Source organism: Ctenopharyngodon idella, chromosome 2, assembly GCF_019924925.1.
Source record: "Ctenopharyngodon idella isolate HZGC_01 chromosome 2, HZGC01, whole genome shotgun sequence".
Lineage (NCBI taxonomy): Eukaryota > Metazoa > Chordata > Actinopteri > Cypriniformes > Xenocyprididae > Ctenopharyngodon > Ctenopharyngodon idella.
In genome coordinates this window covers 3,727,540-3,746,231 of record NC_067221.1, presented here as the reverse complement: position 1 = coordinate 3,746,231, position 18,692 = coordinate 3,727,540, and the positions used below count along the sequence as shown (strand labels likewise).

The 18,692-nt window shown below is 34.9% G+C and overlaps 1 protein-coding gene across 1 annotated transcript in view; it reads left to right on the top strand.

Moving 5' to 3' along the window:
• The first annotated feature begins 1,142 nt into the window (after positions 1-1,142).
• Positions 1,143-18,692, top strand: part of LOC127522225 (uncharacterized) — an 884,749-nt gene continuing 867,199 nt past the window's right edge. Inside the window, exons 1-10 of the mRNA XM_051911962.1 lie at positions 1,143-1,432; positions 2,123-2,219; positions 3,107-3,214; positions 3,537-3,641; positions 4,145-4,249; positions 4,454-4,538; positions 4,827-5,022; positions 5,128-6,958; positions 8,865-9,035; positions 13,034-13,207. Of these exons, the coding sequence (XP_051767922.1) occupies positions 2,197-2,219; positions 3,107-3,214; positions 3,537-3,641; positions 4,145-4,249; positions 4,454-4,538; positions 4,827-5,022; positions 5,128-6,958; positions 8,865-9,035; positions 13,034-13,207 (2,798 nt within the window). The 5' untranslated portion in view covers positions 1,143-1,432; positions 2,123-2,196. The remainder of the gene's footprint in view (positions 1,433-2,122; positions 2,220-3,106; positions 3,215-3,536; positions 3,642-4,144; positions 4,250-4,453; positions 4,539-4,826; positions 5,023-5,127; positions 6,959-8,864; positions 9,036-13,033; positions 13,208-18,692) is intronic.

Sequence of the window (18,692 nt, the reverse complement as noted above, 5' to 3'; positions counted from 1 at the left end):
GGAACACATTTAGACTAAAATGTAACTGGATCCCAGTTTCAGCTGTTTAGGATCACAGACTGTTTTTTTTTTGAATGAAATAAATATGGTTTGCAGAGAGTGGATCTGAAAGAAGTAAACAACACAAGCTGCTGGAGAGAACAGCACCTGACATTAGAAATAATGCTCTAAAATGAGCAGCTAAACCTTTACATGCTTTAACAAGTTTTTATTTTTAACTTCTTAGGAAAGAGGAATGTCAATTTGTTCTAGAATAAATTGAGATTTTAAAGTGAACATTACTTGTAAGCAAACGGAAATAATCTCTAAAGCCTCTGAAGATGGTCTCAACTCCACTAGATCAAAACAGCTTCAAAATGAATCAAATATAAAATGCTTCCTCAGGTCAGGTCAAGTAATATATAGTGTTTTTGGGTGAAGAACAGTTAATTGATTGACGTCTGTAGGTGTCAACAACACTGTCTATGACATGCAGAAATCACATACTCTGGGTGGACTTATAAACGTGTTTAGATTAAAAAAATAAATAAAAATTATACATAGATTTTCCATATTTTTATAGATATAGAGAGCCTGTCTTTAGAGGCCATCAAAAATTTGGACACAAGAATTTTCTAATGAATTTCGCTTTTTTTTTTCTTTGAAAGTAAAAAAAATTATTGAAAACAAACAAACAAACAAAAAAATAACAATAAGGTTAAAATGTGTATATGATTCACTGTGGATTTCAGATATATCTCAGAAGAAACAGCAGACGGATCCTCAGTGTTGTGAGAGAGAGTTTCATATGGGCTGCACAAGATGGTGTCTGTGATGTTTATTTCCCCTGTGTGTTTCTATAAATTACTGCATTTATTTTTGTGCAAGTGAGATGAGTAAAGAGCATCTGTTGCATAAATCATTGTCTGTCTGGTGTCTATAAACAGTCTGGTCCTAATACAAAACAAAAGGATTGAATGTACATAACAAACACAAACCTCAGGATGTCATTTACAATATCCAGCATCTTAGATTATAGTCCAGAAACAGGGAATATAACAAATGCTCTGTTGAAATGTTAATTTAAATGGTCTTAAACAAGATTTAGACACATGTGGTAGAATATCCTCGCTCCAGTACAGTAGGTGGCGTAAAACCCGCGAAGAAGAGGAAAACGAAAGTAAAGTCACATCACTGTGAACAACATCAACAGAGATACCAAATAAACATGTTGCTTTCTGGATTTGATCCTTGCGATGTTCCAGAAAACATTCACAATGATAACCAAATCTAACACTCGCGGTCATTTATGAATATTTAATCCACAATTCATCGATCAGCAAGAGATTTTGAGAACGACGCGCGCTGACAGACAACAAGAGAAGGAGGAAAAAGAGGACGTTTATATAAAATACTTATAAATTCTCTTCGTAGTGGACAAGACTTCAAGAAAGTAAGTGAGGGGGTGGGGGTGTATTTTTCAATAACCCTCAATAATCAACTTATTGAGAAACGGTTATTGAAAACGAATATGTTTCTGAAGGATTTCTCTTCCGGTTTAGGCTGTTGATTTTGTGATGCGAAATCGAAAGTATTTTTGAACCAGACATTTACAGTAAACATGTAGATGAAGCCTAACGTTTTATTTATTTATTTATTTATTTATTTATTTTTTGTTAAATCGAATATTTCAGTTCATATATAACAATTATGATTAGTAGTTATACAGTATGACCATTATAATTCAGGTTACTTTTACTCTACTTTGTACAAATGATTCTAAAATAATTATGAATTCAACCATCATTGTGAACTTGAAGTAATGATTAAATGACAAACGATTAAATAATTAATAAAGATTGGGTAAATATGATTGTAAAATTATATTAAACTGCAATAGAGAATATAACAAATTGAGTAAATTTCTGTTCTCCAGTGAATTCATATTTAGAGTCATGAGTCAGTTAAACTCATTAAACAATCTGAAATTATTAAGACCATTCAGTTATTTTACATGACAATATATTTGTAACTCACTTTATTTTATTCATTGTTTTTTCTGTTGTTTCTAACTCATCATTCTTCATTATTTTCTTCAGTAACTGCCATGTTCTTCATCTCTGTAAAATCTTGTCATTTCCAGGTCCTGCTGAACGATTGATTGTTTTCTCAAACCAGTGCTGATCAGAGGAGCGAGGAAAGGACTCTCTCTCTAAGATGAGTCTCTCAGAGAAACACAGGTAAGACTGCGTCTGTTTCACACAATCATTTTAAACTCTACTGGAGTTTGTTTTTTCCTGTGAATAACAAAACTTTAATCATTGTTTTATATTTCTTCAATTTTTAACTTCTTAAATTAACTCTGACACTGTCTATAAAACCCATTTGCCACAGGACTCTATAGACAATATAATTTGTTAATTTCCTTCTAGATGTGACCACACTGAATTAATCCAAATACATGACTTTGATTTTTAGATCATAAAATTATTGACAGACATTAGGAAATTGACCACAGGATGAAGAAGGCAGGAGAAGCAGGTTTTCAAAAGAACTCAAAGGTTTAATAATAACTCAAGAAGGCAGATAAACACATCCAAAATACAACAGTGACAGGACCAAGAGTGAACAACCCAAGGAGTACTTCTACAGGAACTAATGAGGGAACTAATGAGATAATAAACAAGACACAGCTGCATCTAATCAAATGAGTAACCAAGGGTGCAAATAAGTGGCGGTAAACTAAGAACAAAAGGAGAACATGTGACAAACAGAACATGGTGCAAATACAGACATACATGTGACAGAAATAACTATACACTTAATTTAATCGAAGTATGTTAACAAAACTGTGTCACACAGACATTTCTGCTCTCCATTTCTGTTAAACAAAAACTTGGCTTGTTCTCTTAAAATGCTCAAGCCTTTTTAACATATTTAATCTCACTCGTGTACATTAAAGAAATCATTAAACCAATGTGAGCCAGTAAAATAAAATGATCGATAACTATAAATTGTGTGAGTGTGTGCATTTCTGTGGAGGATTAGATAAAGACACGGATGTGTTTCAGACACAGTTGAACCTCCTTTACTAAAGTGTTTTTCTCTCTGTTCTTTGTGTCATTAGTGTAAGATCAGGATCACATGTGTCCAGCTCTGTGTCTCTGAAGAGTGACCGGTCAAAAGAAGGTGCAGGACCAAACTTCAGTGAGAAAACACCATCATCTAATAAAAGGTATTTTGTGTGTTTTACATTATAGTGTTGAATTATTTGTCACAGTGGTGTATGTGATTGAACTTGACTGAATAAAACAATGTCACAATAAAACTCAATTCCTGGGAACCTTATAGAACTCATTCCAGTAACACAATTACACAGGCAGACACAAGGAGGCATAAATTCACTATGGAAAATAGATCATGCAACTAAACGTGTAAATATCCATCCATCCAACCATAGTCATAAATGGACAAATGCACAGCTGTACTGTATTTAATTACTATTTGCAACATCCTGTAGTAAAGTGTTTTCTTCTCTCTGTTCTTTGTGTCATTAGTGTAAGATCAGGATCACATGTGTCCAGCTCTGTGTCTCTGAAGAGTGATCAGTCAAAAGGACAAGTACCAAACTTCAGTGGGGAAAAACCATCATCTAATAAAAGGTATTTTGTGTGTTTTACATTATAGTGTTGCATTATTTGTCCACAGTGGTGTATGTGATTGAACTATCGTTTCAAAGCAGCTCCACAGGGAGTGCATGTCAGCATTACAATTTAGAGTGATCTGTTATCAGAGTCGACTGTGTCCAAATTATGTAATTTCAGAAATGTACATATATAATCACGCAGTTAGCTAACAATGTAATAATGTAGGCTATTTAATTTACAGTCACTGCTAGCAAATTAATTTAAGGTAGAAACAATGAGCTCATGGAAGTAATGAATACATGTTAACAATAATTAGGATATAGAAACTTCTGGAATGTGCATGTTGATCCAGAGTTTGCTTCATCTGAAGTCCTCGCAAGGTTTGGCGCTGTCTCTTCACAGGTGTTGGTCATCTGAAGTCTTCATAAGTCACAATAAACTCAATTCCTGGGAACCTTATGCAACTCATTCCAGTAACACAATTACACAGTGTTTTTTCAATTACTTTGTGTCATTAGTGTAAGATCAGGATCACATGTGTCCAGTTCTGTGTCTCTGAAGAGTGATTGGTCAAAAGAACTACCACCAAACTTCAGTGAGAAAACACCATCATCTAATAAAAGGTATTTCATGTTTCTAATTTTTGGTCACACGTTGACTGTGTTTAAAAAGTTGTATCAGTGAATATCAATCATGGAACATTTTTAGATCAAATATTTATCATGTTTTCAAGTTATCAAGTTTTCATGGCTAATTTTTTTTTTTTCTAGCTTTCTGTAATATTTTGCCTAGAAAATCAGTATTTTATTGTAATTATTTGATTACAGGCTTCAATATGAGACATTAGACTCAGATGTTCAGACTCACAGGAACCACAAGAATTTCAAAGACAATCTCCTGTGGATCTTCCAGGTAGAAAACACATTTTCATAAATGTTTAATATTTATACCGAACAAACATTATTTGTTATTGAACAAAGAAATTTAATTTAATTACTCTTAATCACTTAATTTTCCCTTTGAAGCACTTTTTTTTTTTCTATTTGTGAAAAATAACAGCTGGTTAGCATGTTAGTCTTTTAATTTGATTATTCATTTTTGCGGTATTATAGTTATTGAATAAATAGTGTTCACCAAATGTAGATGTACAAATTGGTTTAAATTGTGTTATTCTGTCTTTTCTCTTACTTTTGTTTGTAGGATATTGAGAGCAAAATAATCACATTTCTGAAGAAAGAGCTGGAAAAGTTTAAGAAAATATTACAATATGAGAACAGAGAAAACTTTGTGAAGGACTTTAATGAGAATAGATGCAGTATCAAAGCAGCAGCTCTTGATCTCACACTACATTACCTGAGAGAGATGAAGCAAGATGAAGCTGCTGATGCTCTAGAAGGTTAGAGATTCATGACCATCTGTCAGATTGTCACTTATTAATGTAGACTATCTATAAAACTTTAAATGAAGACTAAAACCATGTACTTTTTGTCCTTGTGTTCAGATGAGCTGCTCTTCATTCATCAGCTAAAATGTGGCCTAAAGAAGAAGTATCAATGTGTGTTTGAAGGAATGGCGAAGCATGGTGACTCCATACTTCTGAATAACATCTACACAGATCTCTATATCACTCAGGGTGGCAGTGAACAGGTCAATACTGAACATGAGGTCAGACAGATTGAAGTTGCTTCCAGGCGTCATGAATCTCAAGAGATTCAGGTTAAATGCACAAATTTGTTTGAAGCTCCTGAACAAGACGAGGAGATCCGAACTGTACTGACAAAAGGAGTCGCTGGCATCGGAAAATCAGTCTCTGTGCAAAAGTTTGTTCTGGACTGGGCTGAAGAAAAAGAAAATCAAGATATCAGTTTCATATTTCCTCTTCCATTCAGAGAGTTGAACTTAAAGGAGAAAGAAAAACTAAGTTTGATGGACCTTATAACTATTTTTTTCCCAGAGACAAAAGGACTGAACCTTACAGGAAGGAATCAATTCAAAGTCCTGTTCATCCTTGATGGATTGGACGAATGTCGCCTTCCTCTGAAGTTTGATTGTAATGAGACGTGGTGTGATGTATCTTCACCAGCCTCTCTGGATGTTCTCCTAACGAACCTCATGAAGGGAAATCTGCTTCCTTCTGCTCTCATCTGGATCACCACCAGACCAGCAGCTGCCAGTAAGATTCCTCCTGACTGTATCGACCGGCTGACAGAGATACGAGGATTCAGTGATGCACAAAAGCAAGAGTACTTCAAAAAAAGATTCACGGATCAGAATCAGGCCATCACAATCATTGATCATGTTAAAAAATCAAAGAGTCTCTTTATCATGTGCCACATCCCAGTCTTCTGCTGGATTTCAGCCACTGTTCTCCAGAACATTCTGGAGGAGAAAAGAAATAATGATGTGAAAAACAATCAGGCTGATGAGATCTCTAAAACACTACAGGAATCAAATACTGAAGACACTCCCAAGACTCTGACACAAATGTACACACACTTTCTCCGCTTTCAGATCCAGCAGAGCCGCCGAAAGTATGATGGAGAATACGCAGCAGATGTTTCCTGGGATAAAGACACCATCCTTTCACTGGGGAAACTGGCATTTCATCAGCTGGAAAGAAACAACGTGATCTTCTATGACACAGACCTGGAAGCCTGTGGTATTGACGTCTATAAGGCATCAGTGTACTCAGGCATGTGTACCCAGATCTTTAAGGAGGAAACAGGGATCATTCTTGGTACCATGTACTGCTTTGTTCACTTGAGCATTCAAGAGTTTATTGCAGCCCTTTATGCACATCTGTTTCTAGACATCAACAAGAAAAGTGTGTTTGTTCATGAGTCTACAGAACAGGAAAACAAAAATAAATCCATGATTGATTTTCTCAAGACTGCAGTGGACGAGGCGCTCAAGAGTGACAATGGACACCTGGACCTTTTCCTTCGCTTCCTCCTCGGCCTGTCACTCCAGTCCAATCGACGACTCTTACGGGGTCTGTTGACACAGCAAGACGGCAATGACCAGAGCAACAAGGAAATAGTTCAGTACATCAAGCAGAAATTAGAAGGTAATCTGTCTGCAGAGAGATCCATCAATCTGTTCTACTGTCTGAATGAACTGAATGACCAAACTCTGGTGAAGGAGATTCAGACCCACCTTAGCAAAGGAAGTCTCTCATCTGGTGACCTTTCACCTGCCCAGTGGTCTGCTTTGGTCTTTGTGTTGTTGACATCAGAGGAAGAGCTGGAGGAGTTTGAGCTTCAGAAATTCAAGAAATCAGACGAATGTCTCATTAGATTATCGGCAGTCATCAAAACCTCTAGAAGAGCTCTGTAAGTCATTTAATACGTTTTGTCATGTTTTGCTCTCATCTGAAAAATGCATTTATCTACATTATTCTATAGTGATTCCCCATCATGAAAATTAACTTAAAGGCCCTGATATACAAGCAAAGTTCTTTTTCGTTCTTCGTTTAGGGGTAAAACGAAGTTCGAAATACGTGAGCAGCGATATACTGTAATTGAACATCTGACACCACCCACACTGCTGAGAGCGACGGTTAAATGAATATGTACAAATGTTGCGCGCTTTCCTCTCAGTAACAAAATAAACACAATAAAACTGAGAAACTAGCAAGGATTTGTGGATATATTTGTTTGAACAAGCTCTGTAATTCGGCACTCCAGCAAAGTCACGTCGCGTTTATATTGTAACACTTTATTTATTAGTTTCGGCCTGATTTTGTTTGAAATGATTCACATCAGTTTGTTCTTCGATTTTGTTTGAAGTGTATCGGGGCCTTTACCCAGTAAAGCCTGACATATGAAATAATAGTCTGAAAAAATCTATTTTTTTAATGGAGACAGTTTATCAAATATTTAGACAAAATATAAAAGAACATTTAAAAATGTTTGCGTATTTGTTTTTGTTACAGATGTTATTTATATTGCCAAAAAATAAAATGAAATTCTGAAAGGTTATGATATAAAACAATGAGATTTTTATATAACAGGCTAAATAAAGTACAATTATATTATCAGTTGGTACTCTGTATCTCCCAATAATTTGATATTTTAAATGCTTAGTTTTATGAGAAGTACTTTAGTTTTAATTGTGTTTGTACTGCAATATGTAGATTTACAAATAAACATTTATCAAAAGTCTGTTGTATCATATTTGATGTACACATTTAATAATTTTTTTTTTTTTTATCGAGTTTAAATTAAAATATGTATTTGTAATTTAGTAAATATTAAGTAAAATAAATATAAATTTAATTCCAGCAATTATTATGAATGTGTTTATACTATCATTAAATTAATGATATTTCACCCATTGGCCACCCTGCTCTCTAAGATATCAGCATCGGCCATCGGTTGACCACTATGGATAATCAAGGAAACCTCAATTGCTTTAATCCAGTAAATGTTAATCTTGAAATATTAATAACTAATACAATTTCTTAGGTTCTTAGATTTAAGTAATCTTAGCTTTACTTAAATCATTAAAGATTTCATAGCAACAAGACATATATATGTGAATGCAGGGATTTTTTCAGACATCACTAACCCTAAAATTTACATAAACTCCAGAACATAATATTTACATAAATTCTCCAGCTTTGTTGTTGTTGAGCAACCGAAGCATGAGCTGTTAAAGCAACACCTTCTTTTGGAAAGCGGGCTGCAAGCAGCAGCTCATTTGCATTTAAAGGGACACACACAAAAAGGCACGTTTTTGCTTACACCCAAATAGGGGCAAATTTGACAAGCTATAATAAATGATCTGTGGGGTATTTTGAGCTGAAACTTCACAGACACATTCTGGGGACACCAGAGACTTATATTACATCTTGTAAAAGGGGCATTATAGGTCCCCTTTAAGTGTACCCAAAGAAGTGAGCCAAAGGCAACAGTGGCAAGAACCCAAACTCCATCAGGTGAAAGAAATATAGAAAAAATCATTGGAGAAACCAGGCTCACCTATAAAAAGCTAGAAATCTTAACATAAATATATTTTTTTTCATTCTTCATATTTTTCACATGCTTCATTTTACCCAGGAAATGTGTACAGGAAATACTAGTTTTTGAAGAGTATTCATATTTTAGCTCAGCCTCTTTACTGTATATATGCTGTTTATGTAAAAATAATAATGGAAAGTATATCTAATATTTGTATGTAGAAAATGTATTGTATGTGTTCCATCTAATTCTGTGATGTGATTTATTTCTCTTGTAGGTTAAATGACTGTAACTTAACAGACAATAGCTGTTCAGCTCTGGCTGCAGTTCTTGGAGCAGATACTAATCTGAGAGAGCTGAACATGAACAAAAATAATCTACAGGATTTAGGAGTGAAGATGCTCTGCACTGGACTGAAGAATATAAACTGTAAATTGGAGATACTGAGGTAAGTTGAGCCACAGGAGTCAAATGCCAAGAGTGAGGTGCAATGACTGACAGGATGTTGTCAGAGGCAACAGCGCAAGAGAACTTTTGTTAATAAATGTTGCATTTCTTTGTTTAAAGTGCCCGTATTATGGATTTTTGAAAATCATCTTTCATGTAGTGTGAAACATAGCTCTAAATGATTGAAAACATCCTGCAAAGTTTTAAATCTGAAAGTGCACAGTATATTAAGTTACTGTCTCTCAAAAGTAAGAGTAGACTCTGAATCAATTAAACGAGTCATTTGTAAAATGAATCTTAAACTGTTTCGTTGTGACGTCACAACGAAACATTAGCATATTGCCCGCCCACTTATTGCGCGTGCAGACGCCAGGGAAAACTTGAAACCTGAACCTTGTGATGTGTGTTCCCGTCATTTTACTGACGACTGCTTCTTCAATCTAAATGCGTTCAACAAGGGATTTGCAGGCTGGTTGTTATTGAAGGATGGGTCAGTACCCAGTTTATTTAGACCAGCTTCTTCCTCCGAAGAACCTGTAACCTTTAACCTATAACCTGTAACCAACAACCTGTTTTGTAGGAAAGAATGTAATTATAATTCTCACAGAGAAAATAATTTAAATTAGTTAAGTTTTTAAGGAGCCAAGATACAAAACTGCCTCCAAACAAAAAGACTAGTAAAAAAAAAAAAAAAATCTTCTAGACAAATATGCGATTAGCAAGGACTAAAATCCAGTGTCTTACATCCACACAGTTCTGAGTTTCAGTTCAATGGCCTAAGAAGAGTAACGTTACTGGACTGACACCATTATACGGTTCAGTCCGAACATGTCAGTGACGTCTCCGCGTCCAAATTCCAAGCCAGAGTCACCTCATACTCTGTAACATGTACGTTCTTTTCTGAGCAGATACTCCCGAAGCGTGCACACTCTAAAAGCCTGTCAAACACTGCATTTGCTGGAAAAAGTTATCATTCGCATCTTATTCTGCTAAAACTGTCAAATACACACAAGGTTTACACCATCGGTTAAGTGTAAAGTGAAAGTAAACAGTTGAGAGTCAATCGAATGCGTGTCAATATATAAGATGCGTGCATGAACTTTAAAGGGACAGACAACACATGCTGCGACTTGTCCTTAAAGGGATAGTTCAACCAAAAATGGAAATTCTGTCTCTATTTACTCACTCTAAAGTTGTTCCAAACCTGTATTTCTGTCTTGTGCTGAACACAAAAGAACATATTTTGAAGAATGTGGGTAACCAAACATTTGCTGGTACCCATTGACATCCATAGTATTATCTTTCCTATATGGAACTCACTGGGGACCAGCAACTGTTTGGTTACCCACATTCTTCAAAAAAAAGCTTCAACAGAAGAAATTTATTCAGATTTAAAACAAGTTCTAAGGTGAGTAAATAATGACATAATTTCCTTTTTTTTTTCCAATTTATTTAATACAGTAGCTTTAACAAGAAACCTATAAATTAGTATTTTTATCTTCATCCACTTTGGGCTGAAAGTCTGTCATTCTTTTTTCTTTTGTAAGTGTAGGACCAAAATCAGCTCAAATGAAATAATTTATAGGGAATTATAAAGAGTCATTAAGTTTACGACCGAGCAACTGAATCATCCAGCGTTCATCTGCTCGGATTGTAATAAGCTCTTGTAGCGGATATGAATATCCACTATCGTGAAAACACTGATTAGAGCCCGGTAACTTTAAGATCGACAGTTTATAACATTAAATTTTACAAGCACATAATACAAGACACTTTCTTTTAAAATCTACAAGAGACTTTATTTATTCTAACACAAACTAATCTAACACAAACACACACACAAACATTCATACGTGTTGCAGAAAGAAAGGAAATCAGAGAGAAAAAGTTTTAAGAGAGAGAGAGAGAATGATACAGTGAGCATTTCTAGCAAAATATGTACTTCAAAAGACCTGACCTGAACGAACCATGAATCATTAATTTAATGCACCAGTTCAGCTTTAGAATCTGGAGGTACTTGCTTGTCAACTTTAAATGTGAATCTCCTCGTCGGCATCCTTAGCTTGGAGAGAAGGTTTTTTTCGAGTCGATGATTTGTTGCAGGGTCTTTTCGGGTCCGGATTGTGTTAGGTAAAGACCAATCCCGTTTGAGCGTGCTGGCAAAATGAAAGGAAGTCTGTTTGTCATGGCTGGAGTTAAAGTTAAAGCAGCAAAAGTCGTTGGTTAAACTTTGCAGCAAAACTAAAAACACGAGACTCTCAATGGAAAAGAAAATTAAGGAAAAGAAAAGAAAAGTGAGTGAAAGTGGGATGGCTTGAATGAGCTGCTTGTCTGTTCTTTGTCAGCTTAGTCTTGTTTTCGTTTTGTTCTTCTTGTTAATCCATTGTGTTACTTTTCTTTCTTTCTTTCTAGTTTGTTAACTTTGATGTGACTATTTAAACCTATGTGTTTTTCCCACCTCTGTGAGGAGTTCTGGCCAATCAGATATCGTCTTGTTTCAAAAGGTGGCTTTTCTTCGCCCCCAATCATAAAATAAGCGTTATCTCCGGACTCTGGAACTCTTCAGCAGAGAGTACCGTTTTAGACATAATTTCTATTAAATGGAATATGATACATTTTACACAGATTTCATTCAAGCCATGATTTAAACATGCATTAGAGATTTAAATTCATTCCAAATAAGGCATACTTTCAATCAATCATTCAAAAGTTATCACATTTACATGAATTGTGGGTGTTCTAAAACATAACTGGTCACATGTAGCATGTGTAGACATGATATAAAATGTATGCAGTTGAAAGATGTTTGATAAGTCCATTTCAAGTTGTTTGGAACAATTTGATGCAGTTTTAGTTATAGAAACCTTCTTTGTGGGTTTTTCTGTAAAGTTAGGTCACTCAGAGAAACGGGCCTGCATTGTCTCTCTGTCTCTTTTGATCTGGAGATCAAAGACTATTTATCTTCTGGTGACCATTTGGTTTAAGTTTTGCCGCCTCTCCTTCAGTCAGGAAGCATGGGTGCCATAAGAGTAATTAGCAGGGGGTTGTTCTGTAGACGGACTGGAGCCGAAAATTAGATTCTCAGAGCTTGGGTTTCTGGAATTATGTTTTGAAAGAATCATCTGAATGATTCATTTGTCTGGTTCATCCACGGTTCCTACAAAGGCTACTTTTTAATATATAGGGAAATTAGTTTGACTGCTCAGTCACTGGCAAAATAGTAAAAACAACATGAAAATGATTTGTGATCAAATCATGAAGTGTGATATTTTTGCCATATCGCCCACCCCTACTTATTAATAAGAATATTATGCATATTGTGTGTAGTTAGTTTTCCCCCAAGGGGGCGTTTCCCCCACTCTACCCTAAATTCACAATTGTGTCTTATAAAGTCAGAATTGTGATATATACTGTAAATGGCAATTCAGATTTTTTTTTCTCAGAAGTGCTCATTTATATCTCTCAATTCTGACTTTTTTCTCAGAATTGCAAGCTTATATCTATAATATATTGTATATATTCTGACAATTACGATCCATATGATCCTTTTTTTTTTCACTCAATTGCAAAATTAATTTTTTTACAATATTCTCTCTATATTATAATGTTTTTACTCAAGTAATGATTCATAAAAAATGAAAACCAAAACTAGTGTGGAAAGATTGTTAATATTAGGGATAAGAAAGCTGCAACTGGTTTTAATATATTTCCAAAATGAATGTAGAAATGATTCTAACCTCTTCTGGGTTAAAATGGATGCAGATGCAATAGGAGGGTTAAAATGTTAAGAACTGTAAGAGGTCTTTCATGACGCTCCATATGCTGGGATGTGAATTTGATAGGTGCTTGATATAAAATAAATTTAAAAAGTCCTTGTAATTCATTGAATCTGGTGATCATGAAAGAGTGGGAACCCTGACAAAATAAAATTCACTTTGAGGATTTCTGTTGTTCAGGTTTAACTGATTAATCATCTGAATGTTTTCATTCCTGTTCTAGACTCTCTAACTGCAGTGTAACAGAAGAAGGTTATAAAGCTCTGGCTTCAGCTCTGAGATCAAACCCTTCACACCTGATAGAGCTGGATCTCACAGGAAATGATCCTGGACAATCAGGAGTGAAGGAGCTCAGTGATTTACTACAGGATCCAAACTGTCAACTGAAGACACTGAGGTGAGACGGGATGAAATAATTAACATTATTAACAAAATATGCAAGCTAACAAAATATGGAGGCTAAATAGTCATAACAAGTATATCATTTTAGTCATACAATAAGTTAGACAATTTGTTGCATCAAAATGATCAAGATCAGATCAGATGCTGCAGGTTCTGACATGATGATGATAACCGTCAACACAGTTTAGTTGTGGTTCAAGCTACAGGTCAAATAGACATTATGGGTCAGTATATGTGCTATTCTGGAGCAGTGTTGGGTGTAACGCGTTACTGTAATTAAATTACTTATCCACTGAAAAAGTAAAGTAAGGGATTACTGTTCATTTTTGATCATTTAATTACAGTTACTTATTATGTACTTGCGTTACATACTGTAAATTAGTTCAATAGTTCTGTTTAAATCAATATTGAATTTAAAATCTAAATTTGTTGTCTAAAGGTAAAAGTGAACGCTGCCTCTTTAAAATCGTTAGCTGTAGTGCAGTTGCGTGCGAGTTCGCAACTTCGCTCCAGCTGGTGTCAGATTTTCGCGGTTTATTACACATAAACGTTCAAATACACACACAGTTATGTCAAAATGCCCGTCTTGGCATATATTCGCGTTGGTTATGTGAATGTGAACAGCATGTGTAACAGCATATTGTCTCCGTCCATCAGGGACGTGCACAGACATTTTGGAGGGCAGGGGCTCAAGTGGAAAAAAGGGCACTTCTCATAATTATTTATAAAAAAATTAAAATAAAATAAAATAAACAAAACGTTAAATATGTTAACACAACTCTGACTTCCTTACCAATTTATTTTAATTCCCACACACTCACGCAATTGTTTCATACTCCACAGATTTCTACAGAATAATCAGTTCACACAGAGATCATGATCTTCTTTAGTATTCACTAGGTTTATCACAAGAGCAGGCAACAGCAAAGGAAACTATGCCACAGTGTGTGTTTTCTACACTACTATTTTCAAGTAGCTATATATATTTAGAATAAGGAGAAGGACATAGTTTCACTAATAATTTGTTTATTTTGCACAAATCAATACATCATTTTAATTCTTTTGGTGTTATTGGAATACTTCTTTCATGTTGTGGACAATTTTAAGATTTTGGTCTATTTTTGCTTCCAAGTCTTCTTTTACTGTAATGGAAAGAAAACTTCCAAAATACACATTTAGATGGTGTTTGTTTTAAGCCTACTACCCTCCGTCTGTTTGCATCTGTAGATTTCTTCTAAATTAACCAAAACCAGCTAATCTGCATATTTAAACACATTGACCCCCAGTTTCACAGATGAGGTATGTTTATAAAACCTACTTAAATATCCTAATTGAACTAAGGCCTAATCCTGGCTTAGGCTAAGCCCTGTCTGTGAAACTGGGCCCAAGAGTTATTTTCCCCCTGAAATGTTACAAGTACATAATATGTATTATAACAAATGCCTGCAGAGGGCGCCAAAAGCCTGGTAATTGTTGTTGTTACACAGCACGATCAAATCCTTGTTTTTGGCCAACCAGCATAATTAAAAATACAACATTAGTTAAATAATAATAATAATAATAATAATCGACCACTTTATTATAGAAATACTGTAATTTCTTCAACGAGAATATGTGGACATCAATCATGCACACTCAGAGCGAGGGTTTAAACTTTTATTGATGTAACGTATTCTCCTGTGTCACTAAGCGTAGATTTAGGAATGATGGCATTATGCAATGCTGTATTATGATTTTTAAATGGTTTTAATAAATCGTGCATGCTTAGAAAACTGTCTAATAATGCAGTTCATGGATGTGCGTCCATGGATGCTCCTCTTCCGGTATTGACAGCCCTACAGATATCTTTACCATGGTTCAAAACGCAGTGCATAGCACATTAAAATAATTGAAATTATAATATGACAAATTGCATTAGTATCAGATCAGACAGATGCGTTGCTGGTGGTCAAATTATTAACGCGGCGTTAAACGTATAAATAATCTCACCCTTAAATAGCCAAAACTTTCACATGTTTGTGAACATACATAGGCTACCTGAAAGAGATGCATGGGATTCTAGGGCTTTTTTCTTTTTCATCTGAACTCGAACTGATATATAGCCGAACTGATACATATATATTTATAGTATTTTTTTTTTATTCAGTAAATATATTTGTTTGACAGGGAAGCTGTACCCCTTTTATGTATATGTGTGCACGTGCCTGCCGTCCATTATCAAACAACAAAAGAAAAGCTTAAATAAGGATTAATCTATATTTAATTTATACAGTTATGACTATGCAGAGTTATTTTATATTTGATTATTCAATTTCTGTGGTATTTTTACATACTACTATTAGACCTACCTGGAAAAAAAAATATAGCATTGTTTTATTTGTATTTTTATATATTTTTACCGTGGTATCGACTTTGGTATCGAGTATTGTGCACTTTTGGTGGTGTCAGTACCGACTACTAGATTTTTCTGACATCCCTATTTGTTACTAAAAATTTTTTAAGTATTATAAAGTAAATAAAAGTATTATAGTACATGTTTTAATAAAGTTAAAATGTTTTAAAAAGCTATAAAAGACTAACCTATTCCATGTTTGACTAAATTATTAAAAGAGTTTCCTTTCTATTGTCTATCCGGTCAAGGTTTATAAGGATTTTAAGAAGTAATTAGTAAGTTACTTATTGAGTAATTAAATTACTTTTCAGACAGAGTAATTAGAAAAGTATTTTAAATACAACATTGATGATGTAATTAGCAATGGATTTGTAAAAATCGCATTTCATGTGATTTTTGGCCATTCAGGATGGGTCAATACCACAATTTTGGCTTCGGTACGGTACCACAATCTAATACCGGTATATCGGTATTAAATCGATACCATACAGGGTCTAAATTTTGGTGCGGGTATTGCGCATAATTATTCTCATTCTCGCAGGTTGCGCGTTTACAAAGAGGGAAATTACCGCAAATGTTTATTAGTAAATTAATCAACACAGATTATCACATCAAATCAGTAATTGGTTACCACTTATAGCACACTTGAACCCATAGTCTATTACAAGTGTTAACTAAACACATTTTTTAAATACAGAGATAGTATATTAAAAGCACATTTTAGTTCATATTTCATGGTGTTTCAAAATAGCACAGTTGAGTACACTTAGATGTTCTTAAGATTATCTTAAGAAGTACTAAAGAAGAATCTTTAGTATATTAAGTACAATTATTTGCCACTTGTCTGCCACCTGATGTCACCTGATGGAGTTTGGGTTCCTTGCCGCTGTCGCCTCTGGCTTGCTTAGTTGGGGACACTTGACTTGACATTTGATATTCAACAGTGCTTTGATCTGCCTGCATTGACACTATTCTTTAAGAGCTGCTGTGCAGCCAAACAATGTACCAGTTATCAATGTAAAGCTGCTTTGACACAATCTACATTGTAAAAAGCGGTATATAAATAAAGGTGACTTGACTTGACTACAAAATTAGTGTGCGAAAATAGAGCACTTTAAGTACATATGCGCCCTGCGATACAACACTCTCGTGCGGGTTACGGACAACTGACGGAAATCACTTGCCCACTTTTTTTTAAACCCATTTTGAACATCCAAGCGATTTTATCATTCAGTAGTAACGTACTTGGGAGCTCTGTGAGAGATGGTTTCTTTGCGCTTATACCAACAAACAACGCACACACAAGCCGCCTGTATAGAGCTCGCGCCTTCCAAATTGAGTTGTTTTACCTTAAACGGTATTTAATGTATTAACAGTGACTATTCAGTGTTATTTTACATTTGATTACTTTATTAAATTTCTGTAACTAGCATTTCTGTACCTGAATACTTCTGTAAGAACTAGCTAAACTTAAGTGCAAATATTAGGAGATAAACATCATTGGTTCAAACGCACGCTGGAGCTTTCATGTTATCTAAACCATATGATCTTATGTACGTGTGTGTAGGTTTGATGGTTCTTCATCATTTTTATAAGCAAAGCAATTCCAAATTATACGTCTACTGCTGTCATTATTAACAAAGAATAAACACTAACAAGAAGCGAAACTCAATAGAACGTTCCATTGGAACACCAGCGCCCAGCAGCAGCTCTGCGTTTCCGCCATTTTGACTTGAAAGTCGGTCGAGTCGGTCCACTAGCTTCTATGGCAATATCAGCTGCTTTGTTAAAAAAACAAAAAAAAAGCTAAAATCCAACCTGAATGATGACAACAGAATAAAATACTATCACTAGTGATCATCAAATCCTTTTAACAGTTTATTTTACAGACTTTTTGTTTAAGTCTTCCACTTTTTTCACAAAACCTTTGCTCTCTAGAAACGCAGTCAGTTTGGGTTAAAATTCGTTGAAGTTCAAGTATTAGCATTATAAACACTGAATTAATACCAACATATGAAATTAAATTAAGGACATGCCTCAGAAAAATTGGGAATGTTGGACAATAAATATATAACAGAAAATAACAGCTTGTTTTTGCAGTGTTGTATGTTAAAGCAAAAGTGTCCAAAAGTGGGAATTATGCGATAACGGACACAGCAATGCATCATGTGTTATAAGATCGTTATGTTTGTAGCGTGATCCATTAAAACATGCAATATTCAATTCAGACCTAGTGGAGTGATTATTACTATTACTCCACTAGGTCTGAAATACATTGTTCGCTGCAAACATGATGATCTTAAATTTATTAATTATTAATTTACTATTAATAAATGTGTAAAGTTTCATAAAATGGAAATACTCAATAAAGTAGGCTAACTGCGTTACCTCAGATGGATGAATGGTTTGATTCCACAACTGGTAAAATAAAACATATATAAGACAATAAACAACATTTACTGTAGGAGCCATAAAATTTACTGATGACTTAATTTAAAAAATGTTCTATTGCGCTTCTGATTTGGTTGTGAAAATCGCCGATTTTGGGTGTGTAAGATGTGAAGGATTCTATGGTCCAGTTGGCATTTTCACCCCATAATGGCGGCCGCGCTACCGGAGCGCCATCTAGTGGCTGTTGCCCAAAAAAGATCAGAGTTTCGCCTCTTGGGTTCTATACTGTTTGTTATTAATTAGTTTTGGGCGTGTTGAGTGAGATTCTACTGCTTTATCCATTTTGTTCCTCTATGTTGTCACATTTGCCGGTTTCGCGTCAGTTTGTGTAGCACACTGCCACCTAGCGGTGAACTTCAGAACAGCAGCATATACCGAAATGAGCAAAATCATGATATTTTCATGGTATTTTCACAGTACCGGTATACAGTGCATCCCTATTCAGACTTGCTAAATCTGATCAGATTTCAATCGGATATGCGCAAAAATCGGATTTGGACTGACAGTCTGAATGAGGCTTATGAGACTCCAGCTTAAAAGCCAGAGAGATCTTGAGGCCTTAATTTCACACTCTGTATTCATACTGAAAATCATGATCTAGTGAGCTTTTGCCCTTCTGCTCTGTGGGACGTTTCTG